The sequence below is a fragment of the Camelus bactrianus genome, chromosome 18 (assembly GCF_048773025.1).
Source record: "Camelus bactrianus isolate YW-2024 breed Bactrian camel chromosome 18, ASM4877302v1, whole genome shotgun sequence".
In the NCBI taxonomy this organism is placed as follows: Eukaryota; Metazoa; Chordata; class Mammalia; order Artiodactyla; family Camelidae; genus Camelus; species Camelus bactrianus.
The window spans coordinates 7,610,582-7,629,880 of NC_133556.1; the positions used below are offsets into that span (position 1 = coordinate 7,610,582).

Consider the following 19,299-nt stretch of genomic DNA (forward strand, 5'->3'; position numbering starts at 1 on the left):
ATGATTTGTTTAACCATTTACCTAACATAGTATGCTTTGATTATTTCCAGTTACAGGCTATTACAAATAAAGCTGCTATGAACATTCTTTTTTTTACCATAATGAATTCTGTTTATTGAGATACAGTCATGCTATGAACATTCTTGTATAGGTTTTTGTGCAGACATGTTTTCATTTCTCTGGAATAAATGTCCAGGGATATAATTGCTGGGTTGTATGGTAAGTGTATGCTTAGTTTTTTTGTTTTTTAAAATTTTTTTTTGGTGGGCAAGGTAATTAGGTTTATTTGTTTATTTTTTAAATGGAGGTACTGGGGGTGGGGAATATTACTGAGCCATAAAAAGGAATAAAGCACAGATACATGCTACAACATGGGTGAACTTTGAAAACTATTCTAAGTGAAAGGAGCAGGACACAAAAGGCTGCATTCCCATTTATAGGAAATGTGCAGAATGGGCAAATCCATAGGGACAGAAAGTAGATTAGCGGTTGCCAACGGCAGGAGGGAGGGGGAATAGGGACTGACTGCTAATGGGTACAGGTTTCTTTGGGGTAATGAATATGTTCTGGAATTAGATGATGGTGATGGTTGCACAACACTGTGACTATACTCAAAACCAACAAATTATATACCCAGAGCTTGTTCAAAGTCTCCTAGAGAGAGAATATGGATGGAGGAAAATACTAGGGCTGAGCCTAGGGCTCCCCTTCACTTGTCAATCATACTTTGTAATGGACAAGTTACTAGATCTGGCCAGTGAGACTAGAGGGGATTTCTCTTGGGGGTTTTCTGGGAAAAGTCTTCTTAGCTTTTAAAATAGGACACAAGATGGGGATGTTTCCTCTTTTTTGGCTCTGAACATTGTCATATGCATCACATACTCAGAATTGAGTCTGCCATCTTGAGTCATGAGGGAAACTAGCCAAAAGGAGGAGCCAACTTGCTGATGGTGGCAGAGCAGACCTGGGTCCTTGATGATGTCACTCCACTGAATTAACCAATCCTGAAATGGCTTTACCTCTGGACTTCTTATTAAGTGAGATAAAAACTCCTCTGTTTGAGAGATTTTGATTTGCATTTTCTGTTACTTGCAGCCAAGAGCACTGTAAATAATAGAGTATCGAACACTTCTGAGATATCAAGTGACACAAGGACTATGGCAGAAACTGACATTGTTCTCTGGCATTTTCTCTCCCTTATTATGCAGTAATCAGATTCTTAGCTGTGCTATGGCCATGAGAAGATGTTCCGGCCATGAGAGAGCAGAAGGGACGTGTTCGTGCCTCTAAAGGGAAGGATCATGACTTCTGTGTGTCCTGTGTGTCCTTCCTTTCTCTTTTTATTGGCTATTATGGACCAAATGCATTCCTCCAAAATTTATGTTGGAACCCTGACCCCCAATATGACTATATATGGAAATAAGACCTTAGGAGTTAATTAAGATTAAATGAGGTCAAGAGTGTGTGCCTAGCATGCACAAGGTCCTGGATTCTATCCCCAGTGCCTCCATTAAAAATAAGTAAATAAAGCTAATTACCTCCCCCTACAAAATGTGAAATTGTTAAAAAAAAAAAATTAAATGAGGTCATAGGAGTGAGACTGATCTGCTAGGATTTGTGTCCTTATAAGAAGAGATACCAAAAAGCACTCCCAGACCCATGTGAGTACACAGTGAGAAGGCAGTTGTCTGCAAGCCAAGAAGAGGGTTCTCACCAGGAACCAAACCTTGCCAGCCTTGATCTTGGACTTTCCAGCCTCCAGAACTGTGAGAAAATAAAATTCTATTGTTTGAGCCACACAGTCCATGGTATTTTGTTATGGTAGCCCAAGCTGACTGATACACTGGCTGAAATAAAAGCATGACAGCAGAGGATGGAGCAGCCATCTTGGACCATGAGAAGGAAGCCCTGGGTGGAAGAGCAAAAGAGAGAAGGAATCTGGGTCCTTCACAGTCATAAGCTCTGGATCTCCTGCCAGCACTTAAAGGTGAAAGAGAAAAATAAATTTGGATATTGTTTAAGCCTCTTGTTTTCTGGTAGGTTATACTACTGTTCAGCATATATGCACTCTCTCCTCTCTATTTATGGGAGAGACATACTTTCCCTGCCTCACTGACAGATAACAGGCTGGGCCATATGACTTGCTGTAGACAATGAAACATGAGCAGATGGGATATGTCATGACCCAGCAGAGGCTGTAAATGCGCTTGCTTGGTCTTTGGGTGTTCTGCCTTCTTCTCTATGAGGAGCGTGTCCCAGGTAACTACTCCTCCTTTAGCCTGAGTCCTGGAATGAAGGCCACACAGAGCAGACCTGAACCCAACCCACAGCCTGAAATAGAGGCCATCACAGTCAATGTGCAGAATCATGTGAGAAGAGTAAATGTTTGTTGCAAGCCATTGCAATTTGGGGGTTGTTTGTTATACATGCTATCATAACAAAAACTGATGAATACAGGTTCTCTCTGTTGCAGTTTCAGTGGTCATATTCTAACTAAAAGAAGGAATGAAAATTGTCCCTTGAATCTCCTGACATGGAAGTCACTGTTGACCTGAGGAAGGGTTGCTTCTGTGGCATGGTAAGGACCAAAGGCTGATTGGAGCTAGCTGAGAGGAGATGAAGGTGGGTGAGCAGACAGCTCTTTGGGGAAGTTTGGCTGTGATGGGGAGGAGAGGGTGAGGCAGTAGCTGGACAGAGGCGTGGGGGCCAGTGGCAGCCACACAGATGCTCTGCCCAGGTCTCCCTCGGAGAACTTGCTGATAAGCTATGAGGAATGCAGTCAGCGACAGCCTCCATTTGTAGCACCTTCCAGATCTACTGCAGCCTTTGAGCCAAAAGCACACTCTTCCCGGGCAACCTCAGCCGGTGATGAAGCACGGTAGGGATATTAGGGCCCGGCCATTTCTAGCCTGCGGACCCAAATGACATAGGTTGAAAGGATTTTCTGTTGTTTGCTTTAAATGACAGAGACCAGAGGTTGCTTAGAAGCCCCACACGAAGCATCCGTTTGGGAAAGAGCAGCTGAATGCGGAAGAGAGAAGATGCACAGATGGAGAGAGGGAGGTCCCTGAGAAGGCAGAAGGAGATGGGGTCTGGACTGCGGGGGAGCAGTTCCTCAGGCCCCAGGAAGGAGGAAGGAAGCAGGAGGAAAGGAGGGATGGGTGCAGACACGTGAGGGTGTGTAGGTTTGGGAGCGAGGTGATGGCAGACCTCCCACCAGAGAATTTTCTCTTTTAAAAAAAAAAGAGTTCATTTATTTTTATTGGAGGCACTGGGGATTGAACCCAAGACCTTGTGCATGCTAAGCATGTGCTCTACAACTGAACTATACCCACCCCACTGAGAATTTTCTTTGAAAAGTGGGAAGCAAGATCAGTCTCCAGACTCAGGAAACTAAGTCCTTTAAGGGCACATAGGCTGTGTCTCCATTTTCCTCTCTTGGCCTTAGTTTTCCCAGCTGCAGCTTGGATTAGACTCCTGGCCCCCAAACTTGTTTGATTCTCAGTAGATTTTCAAACATACACTCTTAGGGAGGACTCCATCCCTCAGCTGCTGGATCGTAATATCTGGGGCAGAAGTAATGGGGCAGGAATCTGTATATTTTTAAAGTTCCCCAGGGGTGATATGGATGCACATCCAGGCTTGGAAACCACCCTAGAGGGGCTCCAAGGGTCCCCTCCAGCTCTGAGGGTTGGTGGTTCCGGCCAGAAGGTACAAATTCCTGCACAGCACTTGACTGAAGCTATAAACTACAGAGTAAGCCACCTGCCACTTCTTGTCACCTATAACTGCAGAAGCCCCAAAGTCCCACAGGTACCAACACTCAAGAGGAACCACAGTAAGGTGAAAATCAGTAGCAAAATCAGAGGCCCTGCCAACGTGGGAAGCCCACTGCCCGCACTCTGGCTCCCACGACCATGTTTCCAAACCCCCGAGTGGGACATGAGTCAGAATATAGTTAGGAGGCTTCCGGGCAAAAGAACTAAGGGTTGGATCAGGGCTGTCGCAGGAGATCAAGGATGCTTTTGGCTGCCCTGCAAAGGGGTGGAGACCTACCCAGGCTTTTCTGAAACCTGAGCCCTGGGGTGGAGGGAAGGAGGAGGAGGAGGTGCGTGGCCTTGAGAGTCTAAGCCTGCCCCCCATCCCCAGTGCCTCCTCTGTCTGGTGCCCCTTCTCAAGGGTTGCTACAGACCTTGCAGGCCACCTCCACTCTCCCTTTGCTTCCCTCTGCCCCTAAGGTCGGGTGGGGACAGGCTGGGGCCACCAGCCAGCTCCATGGACGGGGACTTTGCCTCTGCTCATCTCCCAGCTTTGGAAAGAGAAGAAGAAAGGTCTGTGTTGCTTTGCATCTTGGGGATCCTTCCCCCTCCTAAACTTCTGGGGGCAGAAAAAGTGATTTGAACTTGGATTGATGACAGAAGAAGGGACAGAAGGAGCCTAGAACATTACCCCAGGTATGAATTCTTCACTTTTGCTGGCATGTGTGAGTGAGTGTGTGTTACGCGAGTTTTCCACAGGTCAGATGTGGAGTTGTCCTCGGTGATCTCACGGGCCCCTTCTGACTGCTTCAGTTTGAGCATTCTGCGGCCCTAACCTCCATTCAGTCATTCTACATTTCCTTAGTACCCACCCTGTGCCAGGGGCTACTGATGGAGAAGATCTGGTCCCTGCTCTCCAGGGTCCACTCTCTCGATGGGGAAACAGTGATCATAGTAAGAGCTACCACACTTCTGGTGGGCCAGGCATGGGCTGAACCTTTTATAAACTTGAGTTCATGTATCCTAGCAACAGCTGCAAGAGGTAATGGTATTACTAGCCCCGTTTTACGGATGAGGACAATGAGGCTCAGCTAGGTGAACTCACAAGGCTAGTCAATGGTGGAGCTGATGCTCGTAACCACTGTATATGCTGCCTGCCCTGCACTGTAAGGAGACAGTTCAGGGCACAAGGTGCACTACTACAGGGTGGGAAGGGAGTATGGGAGCTTTAGGGGGCCACAATCCATGAGGGCAGGGAACGGTTAAGCCTCATTTTGACCAAGCTTCCCACGGTGGTAGGCAGGAGCAGACCTGGGGGCCAAGCTCTGAGCTGGAGGGAGGTAAGGCAGGCCCCATGAGACCCACTGAGAGTTCTGGGGCTAGCTGGGACTTGAGGTCAGTGGGGGTCAGGATCAGGGATCCTTTTCCCTCACTCCTGGGACAGAGTGGCAGAGGATGGGGGGTTAGCTTCAGGATTTCCAGCCAAGTTCCCTAGAAGCTGTGTGTCCTCATACTCACATAGTAGAGGCTTCCCTACCTGGGGGGCCAGTGTCCCAGCAGCAGCCTGAGAGGTGGGTGGCCCTAAGACCTGGGAGAAAGGGGCAGGCCCAGGTCATTATGGACCCCTCAGCAAAGACTGGACCATGGCTCCCCCTCCTCACAGTTCTCAACTCCCATCTCCCAGCTGTCCCCATGAGGACAAAAGCTGATTATTCCACTGGGGGCTGTACTGGGCCCCGTGAATGGAGTATTGAAAACCTTGTGTCCACATCCAGATAGGTTTTCATCCTCTTCCCAACCAGACTGTTTGTATGCCAGGATGGAGGCAAAGCCAGGGAAAGATCAGGGGGGAGGGGGAGCATTCCTGCTGAGAGGGGCACCCATGTCCCCAGGCACCTCACTCTTGGTATATCCTAAACAGACCCATCTTCTAAACCAGCCCCCATCTCCCCCCAACCATCTAATCATTGTCCACACACTGGAATGCTGGTTACACGGTGTAAATTTGTTTACTGAGCGCTACACTTACAGTTTACGCACTTTTGGATTTGTATACCTCAATCCGAAATTGAAAAAAATCATCTTCAAGGGCTTCCCACCCCAAAAGGGCAGAGCATCCTAAATGGCATTTATGGTCCCAGCCCTACAATATTGGGACTCCTGGGAACCATATTTCCTTGATTTTTTTTTTCAATTGACTCATTTTTTTCTGATTTAATTTAACTTTAAAGAGAAACTTTACATTGTTCCAAATAAATAGAAAGCCAGAATCCTTTGCCATAAATAGAAATTTTTTTCTGTAAAAGAAAGAAGTAAACGAAAATAAAACAGTAATTGTCCATCCATCTCCCCCTAAAATCATGTGGGTTACCACCAGTGACAACAGTACCCTGCTTTGGGAAGTGCTGCCCCAGAGGAAAATCTCTGAGCCTTCAGCACAGCTGTGCAGACCTATCTCCGTTTGGGATCAGACAACCCTCCAACCTCATCTCCCATCACATGCTTTCATATACACTTTGCTCCAGCCAGACCTAACTCCTAATGAGCAGTTTCCGTCTGTGCTTCTGTCCTTCTCATCCTCCAGCTTCTGCCTCCACTCAGAATACTGAACCCAAGTGGAAATGTCACTTCCCCCAGACTGAAGGTCTCCCTGGGCCCTTCCAGCTAGAAGAAGTGACTTGGAAACTTTAATTCCAGATGTTCCAGCTGTGACTTCTCCACCACCCCTTGATGGGACCATTGGAAAGGCCATCCACTGGCTGGATGCACAAGGAAGCAGAGATGCAAATTGGTCCCCAGCCTGATGAGAAGAGCCAGGGGTGGAGGCCCAGAGACAGGAGCACTGCCCCTCCCCCTCTCCCCCCAGCCCTGTCCTTCTTCCTCCTCTTGCCGCTGGGTGAGTGCTCTCCCCACCTCCCTGAACCTCCCCCTTTCTGGCTCTGTTTTCCCAGCTGTAAAATCATGGCAGGGGGTGGTTTGTAAATGAGGTGGTTTCCAACATTATTCCAGCTCTGATATTTGCCCAGGGTTGATGAAGGCTAAGGGTCTGAGTTGGGAGAATGGAAGGCTCAGTGCTAGAGGTGAAGGCTAAACACACACAGAGTATGGGCAGTTAGGAAATTGGAAATAGAGAAGGAGGGAAAAGGTGTGGACTCACCAGTAACTGGTAGAAAGCCAGCTGGTGGAACAGATGGAATCAAACAACTGAGGGACTATCCTAACATAGGAAAGAAGAAACAGGACCTCAGTTTCTTTATCTGTAAAATGGGTTCACAAGTACATGCCTCAGAGGTTGTAAGGGCTCTGTGAGGTAGTGTATGTGAATATGTCAGAACTAATACCCTGTGTACAGATGAGGGGCTATTAAGGGGTTTTCAATCTCTCATGCTAAGCCAGTTTCCCTCTGAGGCCAGAACTGTGTGGTGAGGAAAAGTGTGGCTATATATGTTGGAGTCCCAGCTCCACCCTTTATTTGCTGTGTGGCCTTCCCTCACTAAAACTGAAGTTTTCTCCTTCCACAAAATCCAACCTACCTCACAAGTTGTCCTAATGATGAAGGGAGCTAGGCCACACAAAGCAATGAGTGCGGTGCCTGGGATGTACATACATGAGAGCTGTAGCAGGCCTTAATATCGGTCAGTCTTTGGAGGGAAATCGTAATGAATCTCAAAGTTAATTTACGCACCTAAGGCAGGTCTCCTGAGCATCTGGGGAATAACAGGCTATGGGGGAAACTGAGATGAGACGGGCATGGCCACATCACCGGGCAGAAGGCCTGGAAAGGGGTGGGTATGTGGTTCCCAAGGATTCAGAGGGAAAAAGAGTGCACTTCCAGCTGAGGGCTCCAGGAAGGCTTCCCATAGGTGGGGGCTAGATCTGCAGGGCTGTAATGGGCAGGCTTAGTAGAGGAGACTGCCGAGTTAAAGACTTGGTGACAGATTGATGGGAGATTAAGAAGTAAGGTGAGGCTGGCTAGAGGATCCTGGTAGGCTTTGTAGACAAAGCTTAGGGTCTGGGACTCCTGCAGGAAAAGGGGAGTCTGACGAATTTAGCAGTGGAGTGAGATAGGTTGATCTGTGTCTCAGGCACAGCTCTCTGGGGTGGCCCACGGACCAATGGGTGAGGGATGAAGCAAGGAGGCCAACTGAGGCAGTCAGGGGCTTTGAAAAAGCAGGCTAGTCAGGAGGAGGGGGTATGAGGGGGAGGACCATGGGGGAGGAGGGGAGGCTTGTCCCAGGGTCAGCAGCCAAGGGAGGGGGCTGAGGGGCCAATGCTCTTCCTCACTCTGTTCCAGCCAGTGCCCTACAGCCCACCTCACTGCCCTTTCCAGGTAGGTGCCCCTGCCCCTCTGTTCCTACCCCCTGCCTCCATCCCCTGGTACGCAGATGCTCAGACAGAAGACCTCATGGAATAATGACTAACCAGCCCTCTATGACTGTAGGTGCCCCCCAAAGGGATTGCTCCAATCTCCCCATTTTACAGAAAGGGAGAAATAAGGCCCAGGAGGGACTGATCCCAAGGTGGGTATCCCACAGCTTGGGCCCAGTGATCCCCCTTGTACCAGCTCAATCCTCTCCACAGAGCTGAGGCTGGTGGGGGGCCCGAGTCGCTGCCGGGGGCGCCTGGAGGTCCTGCATGGCGGCTCCTGGGGCAGCGTCTGTGACGATGACTGGGACGTGGTGGATGCCAACGTGGTGTGTCGTCAGCTGGGCTGTGGCCTGGCATTGCCTGTGCCGCGGCCCCTTGCCTTTGGCCAGGGCCGAGGCCCCATCCTGCTGGACAACGTGGAGTGCCGCGGGCAGGAGGCTGCACTGAGCGAGTGTGGCAGCCGAGGCTGGGGTGTCCACAACTGCTTTCACTATGAGGACGTGGCAGTCCTGTGTGATGGTGAGCAGAACAGGCTGTGATCTGGAAGGGCAGACAGACTGGCAGGCTGCAGGACTGCAGGCTAGTTACATGAAGGGACTGCCCAGCAGTGAGACTGTTTCAATGAAGAAGACCAAGCCAGTGGCTGCAGTGCCTGGTGCTGTCAGGAGACTGGGCCCCTGCTGTGCTCTCACTAATTGCATGACCTCTGCTGAAAACCAGCATTACTAGTTCCATTGAGGGTCTTGACTGTCCTAGCAGGGCCCCCTTCCCATTTTTAAAACCAGACGATTGGGTGTCAACACTAGCATAAGGCCCACTCAATATAGCGCTGCAACAGATCTCTGTGAGAGAGAGCAGTAGTTCTGGTTTTCAAGAAAATCTGCTGAAGAGCTCAGTAAAACAGAATGTGGCCCCTTCCCAGAGTTTCTGATTCTACAGGTCGGCGGAGGTCAGGGGTGGGAGAGGAGGAGAACCTGAGAATTTGCACCTCTAACAAGTTCTCAAGTGATGTGATGCTGCTTTAAGAACTAAAAGGGATCCTCTAAAGCAAACTCCTCTAAAGCTACTGCTTTCAGGAAGGGTGGCCCCTTCTCTCATACCCAAGAGTTCCCAGCTTTGACCCTTTGTGTGGCCAGAGGCCCTGAAGGCAGGTACCTTAGGGGTCTATACTCTGCCCCTCATATACTTTGCATGTGAGGATGGAGATCAGAAAAAACCATATCCTCCTCCCTTCCACCCTGCTTCTTTCCCAGAATTCTTGCCCACACAGCCCCCAACAAAGAAAGTCTCAACCAGCAGGGCACCCCCTACAACTCTCCAGAATGGAAAAGGTAAGTAAGGCCAATGTGGGGGACCACTTGCACCTTAGGAGAGGGATCCAGGGAGGAATCTCCTACACCCTACCCTAGGCAGCGGGAAGAGAGGGATTACTGACGGGTGAGTTTGGTCATTCCTTCATCCCACCCTGCCCCCTGCACCCCCTCAGGCTGCTCACTTCTGGATAGGGAAAGAGGATTCATTCCAGTGGGATGATAAATATAGCATAAGGTTGGAGAAAATAAGAGAGGTGGGGGCTGGAGCTTAATCTAATGGGAGAGTAAGATATACATAGAATATTGATAATGATGTGGAACAAGAAAATGAAAAGTTCCCTTAAAGATGGACAGATAAAAAGGCAAGGAAGTCGAGATGAGGAAGAGGGTCCCGTTCAACAGAACTCAGGGAGGGTTTCCTGGAGGAAGAGTTGTTGGTGCTGCACCCGGAAAGGTGAGAAGGCTTTCACTGTATTAGTAAACGAGAAAAGCAGCACATCACAGATGGTTAGGAGAGCATGGATAAGGCCAGGGAGGGTTGCTTTTAGGCAGGAAGTGACAGTTATAGGGATCTGTCCTCAGATCTCACAAAGCACCCCCAATCTAAAGTGTGAGGAGGCAGTGCTTTTAGGGTAAGTGGGTGAGCAGCTCCTCCTGGGTTTTAGGTCCTGGGGGACCAAGCACTGTGGGTATGCAGGGGACCTGGGGCATTGTGGAAAAGGGTTGGGTTGGGTGCATTTTTGGAAGCGCTGGGTAGCAAAGCCCTGTGGGACATGCTCCCTGCTCCCCCCCCCCAACTCCCCACTCTCGTCACTAGGTGAGGGCAGCGTGCGCCTGGTCGGGGGTGCGGGTCCGTGTCAGGGCCGAGTGGAGATCCTGCACGGTGGCCTGTGGGGCACTGTGTGCGATGATGACTGGGGGCTCCCGGACGCCACGGTGGTCTGCCGCCAGCTGGGCTGCGGGGCGGCCCTGGCCGCCACCACCAACGCTTTCTTCGGCTACGGCACGGGGCACATCTTGCTGGACAACGTGCACTGTGAGGGAGGCGAGCTCCGTCTGGCAGCCTGCCTGAGCCTGGGCTGGGGTGTTCACAACTGCGGCCACCACGAGGACGCCGGCGCGCTCTGCGCAGGTGCGGGCTTCGGGGGTGGGGCCGAGGGCGGGGCCAGGACCCAGCGGGGACCGGGTTGTTGACTGCCTTCCCGAGCTCTCGAAAAAGGTACCCAAATTAGTTTAAGTTTCTCGGTATTGCTCTAGAAAAAAGTGCCTCAGAAAATCCTAGTAGTCTCTGTGACAGAATTCAAAGCTATGTGATACTGCAGTATTACCCCACTAAAACTCCGGAATTATCTAACAGTACTGCAAAAATGCCTCCAGAATTTTCTAGCACTTTCTAAATACTCTTCATGGAACACTTCAGAGTAAAGTGATAGTACTCTAGAATCGCTCCAGAGATACTCTAGAATTCGCTCATTGTAACCCAGGTATGTCCCCAGCAATACACAGCCCTCTGTAATCCTGCTAATCTTTTAATAGTATTTCCTCTCACCTGGGCCCTCTCCCGCTTTGAGAGGTTTTCTGAGCAAAGAGGATAATAGGGCCAATAATGGCACTTCACAAATGGACTCCACTCTACCAGATATAAAGTGCTTGCCTATGCCTCACATCAAACCAGGGATCATCCTCCTCAATTCACAGAAGGGAAAGCTGACGCCCAGTGAGGCAGAGCCTTACCAATGGTCACTGCTAAAGCCTCAGCTAACCTTGCTGCGTGGCCTTGGGCATGCTCATTGCCCTTTCTAGTCTTACATTACCTGTAAGATGTGAATAATGAGTTTTGTTCTGCAAGCCCCTCAGGACACACACAGCATGGCCCTCCCTGGTGAGAAGACCTTCTTTGTCTTCCCATCTTGGACACACATTGTGCTTCTGAGGACATTAGAGAGAAATGAAAGCACATCAGTGAAAGCCCCGTATAAACTGTCCATTGTACCCCTAGGCAGCACAAATAAATTATGAGAACTGGTAAAGTGGAGCAGACCTCCTTGGACCCGAGCTGGGGCTAAGCCCCCAGCTCTGGAAGTAAAATCTGTTGTCTTCTCCAAGAAGGAGACCCTTCCATCCTCTATGCAGCCCTAGGTTGACCAGGAACCAAAACCTTGGCCTCTGACCCTGCTTCCTTCTCTCCTACACTAGTCCTGGGCCACCCGACTCTCACAGCACTGACACCCTCAGCCACAAGAGAGGACTGGGCATGGCATACAGAGCCAGAAGGTAAGGAGCCCAGCCCTCCAGGCTGGAAGGGTTGGGGCAAGGTGGGCAGGGCTGGGAATTGGGAAGACTGTTCTGGATCCATGGGGAAGAGGCCTGGGATAGCAAGCCAGGGTTTTTGGCCAGATGGTAAAGAGGTGGGTGAGAGAACAGATGAGCATATGGAGCAAGAATGAAATCCAGAGCTCTGAATGAAAAGTTCAGCAGGGTGGGAGGAGGCAGTAAGAGATTTCTTCAAAACTGAAATAAAATTCAGGTTGGTGCTGAGATTGGAAATTGAGAAGCCTTGGGAGAAAGTTGAGTGAAGGTTATAAGTACATTTGGAATTAGGGCTGGAACTATCATTTGGATTGAAATTAGCCTAATGCCTGGAAACAGGATTCGGTTCATTCCATTCAAGTTTCCTGATGACCCCCACCACATCAGACAACATGGTGACTCTAGGACTGAGGCTGAGTGTGGGGTGCAGGTGTGGTACATTCAGTGGGGGCATCTCAGTAGGCGCCCTGTGCCCTGCTGCAGGCCAGAAGGCTTCCCTGTCCTCTTTAAATGCTTTAGATGCCCTGTCTCCGCAGCTACAGGAGTTGGTGCCCTGCCTTCCAGGAAGCCAGCACTGTTCACCACAGCCGCCTGGGCCGCAGGGAAGAAAAGTAAGTGGCAGTGCCCGAGTTCCGTTGAGGGGTGGGAGAGGGTGGGGCCGGGGCTCTGCCCCGGAGCCAGCAGCCCCAGCCCAGCCCCTCTGGCCGCGGGCCTGTGCGCCCCGCAGGCGGGCGGCTGCGGCTGGTCGGCGGCCCGGGCCCGTGCCGCGGCCGCGTGGAGGTGCTGTACGCCGGGGGCTGGGGCACCGTGTGCGACGATGACTGGGACTTCGCGGACGCGCGCGTGGCCTGCCGCGAGGCAGGCTGCGGACCGGCGCTGGGCGCCACAGGCCTCGGCCACTTTGGCTACGGCCGCGGCCCGGTGCTGCTGGACAACGTAGGCTGCGCCGGCACGGAGGCCCGCCTGAGCGACTGCTTCCACCTGGGATGGGGCCAGCACAACTGTGGCCACCACGAGGATGCGGGCGCACTCTGCTCAGGTGAGGCCGTGGCAGGCTCTTGAATAGAAGCGATCTGCGGCCGGAGCGGGGCAGAGGGACAGCTGAGAGACGGGCGGGGCAGCGCGCAGACGCTAACTGCGGCGCGGGCGGGACCAGGCCGGCTCTGAGGAATGGGCGGGGCCGTGCGTAGGCACGCAGCGCGGCGCGGGCGGGGTCGCGCGTGAGGACTCTGCGGCTCTGCTGCGTGAGGGCGGCCGAAGAGAACGCACACTCCGCAGAGAGAGGCGGAGCTCGATCACCGACGCACTCTGCGGCTGCGCGGCATGGGCGGGGCCGGGAAGGGAGCGCCCTCTGCAGTAAGGGAGTGCCCTCTGCAGTAAGGGAGTGTGGCGGGGCCTGCGGAGGGCGCGCGCTCTGCGGCAGTGAGGGGCGGGGCCCGAGGTGAGAGTCCGAAGGCCAGGGTTTAAGTGTAGGAGTCTGTAAAGGGCGTGGCCGGGGCGCTTTTGCTTTACTACATCAAGGACCTGGGAAGCTCTAGTTAGCAGAGAGAGTTTATCAGCTTTCGGGCAGCAAGCGTGGGACCTTTGGGAGGAGTCAGTGGAAAAGGAGTGTTTGCAGGGTGTGACACATTTTAAAATGCGTCTCTTCATTGATTGGTATGGGAATTGGTATCTTCACCCTTGTTTGCTGCCCTGGTAGCCTTGACCAGGAAGGGCTAGGCTACAAAGTGTTCTGCTTTGGGCCCCAGGATGAAACAAGCACAACCCTCATTTCTGTTCCAAGGAGTGGGTACCTGTGAAGTCCTCTCTGACCCTAGATCAGGCTTTCCTTGGAGGATAAGAGGTGACCTGGCACAAGGTGTGAGTTCCCCAATGTGACAGCCACCTCTTTCTTTGTCCTTGCTGAGCAGGCCCAGATGAGCTAGTCCAGAAGGATGGTTCTGAGACCACGCGGGTTCCCACTCCTCGGCCCAGGGACGGTAGGTACCCACAGCCTGTAAGAGTGTGGTGGAGGCATCAGGATAGGAAGGACCAGGATTGACGGGAGGGCACAGCCTGGGGTTACACAGCAGATATGCACCAGATCCTGGAACCTTTGTCCTTTTGTGCTGGTCTCAGGCCTCATTAATAGAGGTATGATGTCCAGAAAGAGAGAGGTGGGTTTTAAGGTAGAGCGATCTAGAGATTTCTAGAGTTGGGACCAAAATGACGGGATGGGGCTCCTGACCTGAGGAGAGCAATGGGAGAATTCAGGCTTTAGCCTGGGGAGTCCAGGGGGTAGGGAAGATGATGATGACCTTAAGGGCACACAGTCACCGTTTACAGAGAGCAGCCCTGGGGCTGAGGTATTGGGATTGTGAACAGAGGACTAAGGAGAGAGCAGATGTGAAGCTCCCAGCATGCACAGAGTACCCCACAAAGGCTTGTCCATGTTCTTCTGATCTTGAGACTGAGTCTAGACTGATGCCCATCCTATTTTAATCTCATTTGTCTGCCCTTATCCAGTGGCTCCCAGGGCAGTGCTGTGTCCCAAACCACCGCCCTTTGCCTCCTCTGTCTACCCTTCCCTGGCCTAGCTTGAGAGTGAGTGCCTGTCCTGGGCCAGCCCCTTCCAGCCCCAGGCCTTGTCTCCCCACAGGTCACCTACGTCTGGCCAACGGAGCCCACCGATGCGAGGGCCGTGTAGAGCTCTTCCTAGGGCAGCGGTGGGGTACTGTTTGCGATGATGCTTGGGACCTGCGGGCAGCTGGTGTCCTGTGTCGCCAGCTGGGCTGTGGTCAGGCCCTGGCAGCCCCTGGTGAGGCCCACTTTGGCCCAGGCAGTGGGCCTATCCTCCTGGACAATGTCAAGTGCCGTGGGGACGAGAGTGCCCTGCTGCTCTGCTCTCACATCCGCTGGGATGCCCACAACTGTGACCACAGTGAGGATGCCAGTGTCCTGTGCCGACCATCGTGACCTGACCCAGCCCACTCTGCAGACCAACTCTTCTGGGAGCCTACTGGAGCCTGTCCCTCCTCCTCCAGGAAGTCCTCCTCTTGTGACAATTGCAGTTCACTCTGCCCTTCCCTCCCCTTACCTGGGAGAGAGCCTACTCAGACGGTGTGGTCCTGCCTGGAAGAGCCTGGCTCTACTCCATCAACTTAGTGGATGTCATCCTCTTTGTGGGCCCAGTTCAATGAAAGCTCCCATTTCCTGCTCAGCTAAAACAGAAAATAGTGGGAAGGGAATAACTCCTAACTTTCCTCTTTGGTGGGACTCCTGTTACAACACCCCTAACCCAGCCTTCCTGGACCTTGGTCCAGGAGGTTCAGGGGCTCTCTGTAAATTGGGCATCTTCCTTCCCCCCACCCATCTGAGATCCCCAAGAAGAGGGCAGGCAGGAGAGGCCTACAGCTCTTACCTTAGACTCCCTGGGGCTGCAGAAGAACCTGGGTCGTGGCCCTGGCCTGCTCCGAGGGGGCCTAGACTCAGATGGTGCTTGGCTGGACAAGGGGACTGGAGGGGCCAAAGCAGGGACAGTGGCCCCTCCCTGCAGCTGGAACCAGCATCTCTGATTTACGCTGCTCCCACCACAGAACCTCCACTTTGCAGATGCAAAGAACCCTGGGGGCCTGTAGCCACCAGTTCATAGGTGCCAAGTCAATAAACATTGTCCCCCCTGTCTTTTAACTGAGGTCAGTGTTTGGGCATAAGTGCACTGTTTATAGTAGCAGGAAAGAATCTGGTTAGGGCTCTCTGGAGGAAACCTGCCTGGGGATGGAAGGCAGTTCACAAGCATCATCAGAGAGCTTTCAGTAGGCCCATCACATCCTGGAAATGCTGACTCACCGCATCAGGCCTGGAAGGCCCCAGAGGGTCCCCTAGCCCATCCCCACTTTCCTTTTTCGTATAGAGAAACCTAGGTCTGCAAATGGAAGGGGTCTGCTCAAGGTCATGTAGCAAGTTGGTAGAGTCACTAGAAGAGAAGAGAGGAGGCAGAAAGGGTGATGAGGGAGAGTAAAGTCGCACTGGGGCTTCCCCAGGGGCTGCTCTTAGGGCACCTCACCTGGAGCTCCATGGACAGAGAGAAGTGGGGCATCCTGCCAGAGCCTCTCTCAGCTCCAGGGTGGGTGACTTGCCAGTAGCAACTGTCTGATATCAAGTCCCAGCCCTCCACATCCAGCCCACAGGCTCCATATGAGTTCCCTATCACTTTCATAACAAATTACCACAAATTTAGTGGCTTAAAACAATACAGATTTATTATCTCACAGTTCATGAGGTCACAAGTCTGAAATGGGTTGCCCTGGGCTAAATTCAAGGTGTTGGCAGGATGGTATTTCTGGAGGATCCGGGGGGTATCCATTTCCTTACCTCTTCCAGCTTCTAGAGTCTACCGCCTTCCATGCCTGCTTATAACCTCCTTCCAGCCAGCAATCGCATCACTCTGACCCCAGCTTCCATCATCTCATCTACTTTTCTGACTCTTTCGCCTCCCTCTTCCATCCTCTAAGACCTCTTGTGATTTTATTAGGCCCCTGGATAATCCAGGATAATCTCCCCATCTCAAGGTCCTTAACCACATCTGCAAAATCTTTTTAGCCATGTAAAGTAGCATATTCACAAGCTCCAGCGATTAGGACATGGGCATTTTTGGAGAGGAGAGCATTAGTCTGCCTCCCAGAGGCTCCAAACCTGAGTCCTGGCTGCCAGCCAAGAGTGAGGCAGACACTTAAGCTCCAAACTCCATCAGCTCTTGGCAGTATTGGTTTTGTCTCCATTTGTCAGGGAGCTCTCTGTGACCCACTGTGTCATTGGAGGAATGAGGGCTTGAGGAGTGAAAGGAATGAAAATGCTTAAGAATTCAGGGAGTCAGGCAGAGGGACAGGGATGCCCTCTCTGCCCGCCTGCAGCCCCTAGATGTGAGTACAGGGCACACTCAGATTTTGCCTAGCCTGAATGGCCCCTCCACCATACATTTGAGGGAAGTATTAGTGTCCCTTTTTACAGACAGTGACAACTGAGGCTCAGAGAGGGCAAATGACTTGCCCAAGATTGCACAGTAGACCCAGGACTAGAAGCTAAGATTCTTTTTTTTTTTTAATTTTTAATTTAAAAAATTGTTTTTACTTTTTTATTTTTGGGGGGGTTGGGGTTTTTTGGGGGGGTAATTAGGTTTATTTATTTATTTTAATGGAGGTACTGGAGATGGAACCCAGGACCTCATGTATGCTGGGCATACACTCTACCACTGAGTTATACCCTCCCCCACTAGAAGCTAAGATTCTTGATTCTCATTAATTCTGGGCACCAACCGTGTCCAGTTCTTCGCCTCCCTGGCACATGGTAGATTTGTACTTCCCTGTCCTCTTGAAGTGAAGTGTGGTACTTTGACACTCTTAGGCCAATGAACTGTGAGTGGAAATGTCCCCCAAGGCAGAAGCCTTCAGGGATCCAAGCACAGTTCACTAAGTTCCCTTCTTTCAAGGTGGCCAGTGACATTCCAGCTGGTAGAGGCTCCATCAACCTGTATCCCTGAGTCAGGACCACCCTGAAGAAAGCTTCCATTGACTTAAGTTGGACAGGTAGAGTGAGTGAGAAATAAATCTTTGCGGTTGTAAACTACGGAGATGGGGGTTGGTTTATCAGAGCAGCATAACCTAGCCCATCCTGAGTGAGACACTCAGGCTCCTAAATTTTTCTCTGCCCTGTGGGGTTTCCGTGAAACCTGTCCTCCAGTCAGTTATCAAGGCTGGCTCTGTTTGCTGTTTTCTGTGGTTCTCTGCACACTTTGGTGTTCTGTGGGCCAGGGCCTAATGAGACTGGGAGCACACAGATAAGTAAGTCAGGGCTTTTGCCCTTGAGAAACAGAATAATCCAAATGCTGACTTGAGTGCCCTGTGCTTTCCTGAAACTCAACCTGTTGCACTCAGAACTTTGTCACCTACCCTAAACCTGGGTTTCCCTGTTTAGTAAGTACCACTACCAACCACCAGCTTAAGCTAGAAATCTGGGCGTTATCCAACAATCCCCACCCCCCAAAAACTAATTCTGTCTCCCAAACACTGCTGGAATCTGTTCGTTTCTCTTACCATTTCTTCTCTTACATTTCTTTCATGGCCTCTTCACTGTCTAGTTGTCTCCAACCCAGTCCTCATACCACAAGAACAGTGAGCTAGCTACTGCTGACAGATCTGATGGTGCCACTCCCCTGCTCAAACCCCTCCCCAGCGCTTTCCTCAACTCCTTAGCTCAGTTTGCAAGGTCCTGCACAGCCCGGCTCTGCTTGTGTTTTCAACATCATCCTTTACCATTTGCTGCTAGGATCTTGCCAGGCTGAACCACTTTCGATTCCTCTAATGTCTGGGCTTTCTTCCCACCAAGCCTCTGCACATGCTGTTCTCTGCCTGGAATACACGTCACCCTTTCCCCTCCTTCCCCTTAGTCGACTCTTTTAGCCTCATGTCTCTGCTTTCATTTTCTCCAGAAGGCCTTCACGGATACCCCCTCCCCTCCACAGTCTGGATTAGGAGCCCCCATCACACCCTGTACTTCCCCAGTGACAGGACTCACCCTCGCACCTCAGCAGACCATGACTTGGCCTTGGCTGTGTCCTCCACCAGCCCAGGGGGCCTTTGAAGACTGGGGCTGGGTCTCTTGGGCCCAACTTTGCACACAGAACCTCACACACAGCAGGTGCTCAAATAATATTTGTCCAGTGAATGGAGGACATCAGCAAATATTTCTGGGACACCTGTTTGCTAGTCCAAGCACCGTGCTGGACTCCAGGGCTGCAGAGCAAGAAGAGATCTAGACCAGTTTCTGTTTGCATGACCCAGAGATTACCTTCAGAAAGAACTCATGATAAGCCATTGAACAAATCAGTATGCAAGAGAGTTTGAGCTAGTGATTAATGCTATGAAGAACACGAAGCAGAGGGGAGGGTATAGCTTAAGTGGTAGAGTGCATGCTTATCATGTAAGATGATCCTGGGTTCAATCCCCAGTACCTCCCCTAAAAAAATAAATATGTAAACCTAATTACCTCCCCGACAAAAGAAAAAAAATTTTTTTTAAAGCATGAAGCAGGGCGTTATGGGAGGGACTGGGTGGTCAGGGAAGGCCTCTGAGGAGGTGAGACTTGAGCTGGACCTGAGTAGCGAGGGGGAACTAGCCCTGAAACTTTTGGCCACAAAAAAAGGTTTGGGGTGGACCATTACAGGTCCTTCACTGGGAATTTAGCCTGGCCTACAGAAGGACCAACAAGAAGAGCATTGTCATTGGAGCAAAGAGAAACATGCTAAGAGATGAGTCAGGAAAGCTGGTAAGGGCCAGACCACTCAGGGCTTTCTAGGCCACAGGGAGGAGTTTTATTCTAAGGGCAATGAGAATCCACTGGAAAATGAGTGATGCAGGCGGCCCAGGTGTCAGCCTCTTAAATATCTCCCACATCTTTGGACTTGCTGAGTGCACCTTGCCTCTTAAGATTTAATTAAAAGGACCTGTTAAAGTAAGACACACAGGATCCCTACAAAAAAACTCAGGAATTCTTAGGGAGCTTAGATTCTGCTT

At 51.3% G+C, this 19,299-nt stretch overlaps 1 protein-coding gene across 1 annotated transcript; it reads left to right on the forward strand.

Annotated features, from left to right (window-relative positions):
• The first annotated feature begins 4,156 nt into the window (after positions 1-4,156).
• On the forward strand, positions 4,157-15,418 carry SSC4D (scavenger receptor cysteine rich family member with 4 domains). The gene is made up of 11 exons (XM_074345898.1): positions 4,157-4,454; positions 6,456-6,654; positions 8,053-8,088; positions 8,340-8,645; positions 9,380-9,457; positions 10,257-10,571; positions 11,636-11,713; positions 12,286-12,360; positions 12,477-12,788; positions 13,660-13,728; positions 14,388-15,418. The coding sequence occupies exons 2-11, from the start codon at positions 6,489-6,491 to the stop codon at positions 14,702-14,704; spliced, it is 1,752 nt and encodes a 583-aa protein (XP_074201999.1). The 5' UTR covers positions 4,157-4,454; positions 6,456-6,488; the 3' UTR covers positions 14,705-15,418.
• Positions 15,419-19,299: the final 3,881 nt, after the last annotated feature.

Bases quoted from the DNA above. Each gene is read 5' to 3' on its own strand.
- SSC4D (XM_074345898.1), top strand. From the start codon at position 6,489: ATGGGACCATTGGAAAGGCCATCCACTGGCTGGATGCACAAGGAAGCA. The intron at 9,458-10,256 runs GTAAGTAAGGCC...TCTCGTCACTAG, and splicing joins AACTCTCCAGAATGGAAAAG to GTGAGGGCAGCGTGCGCCTG. The intron at 12,361-12,476 runs GTAAGTGGCAGT...TGCGCCCCGCAG, and splicing joins CTGGGCCGCAGGGAAGAAAA to GCGGGCGGCTGCGGCTGGTC.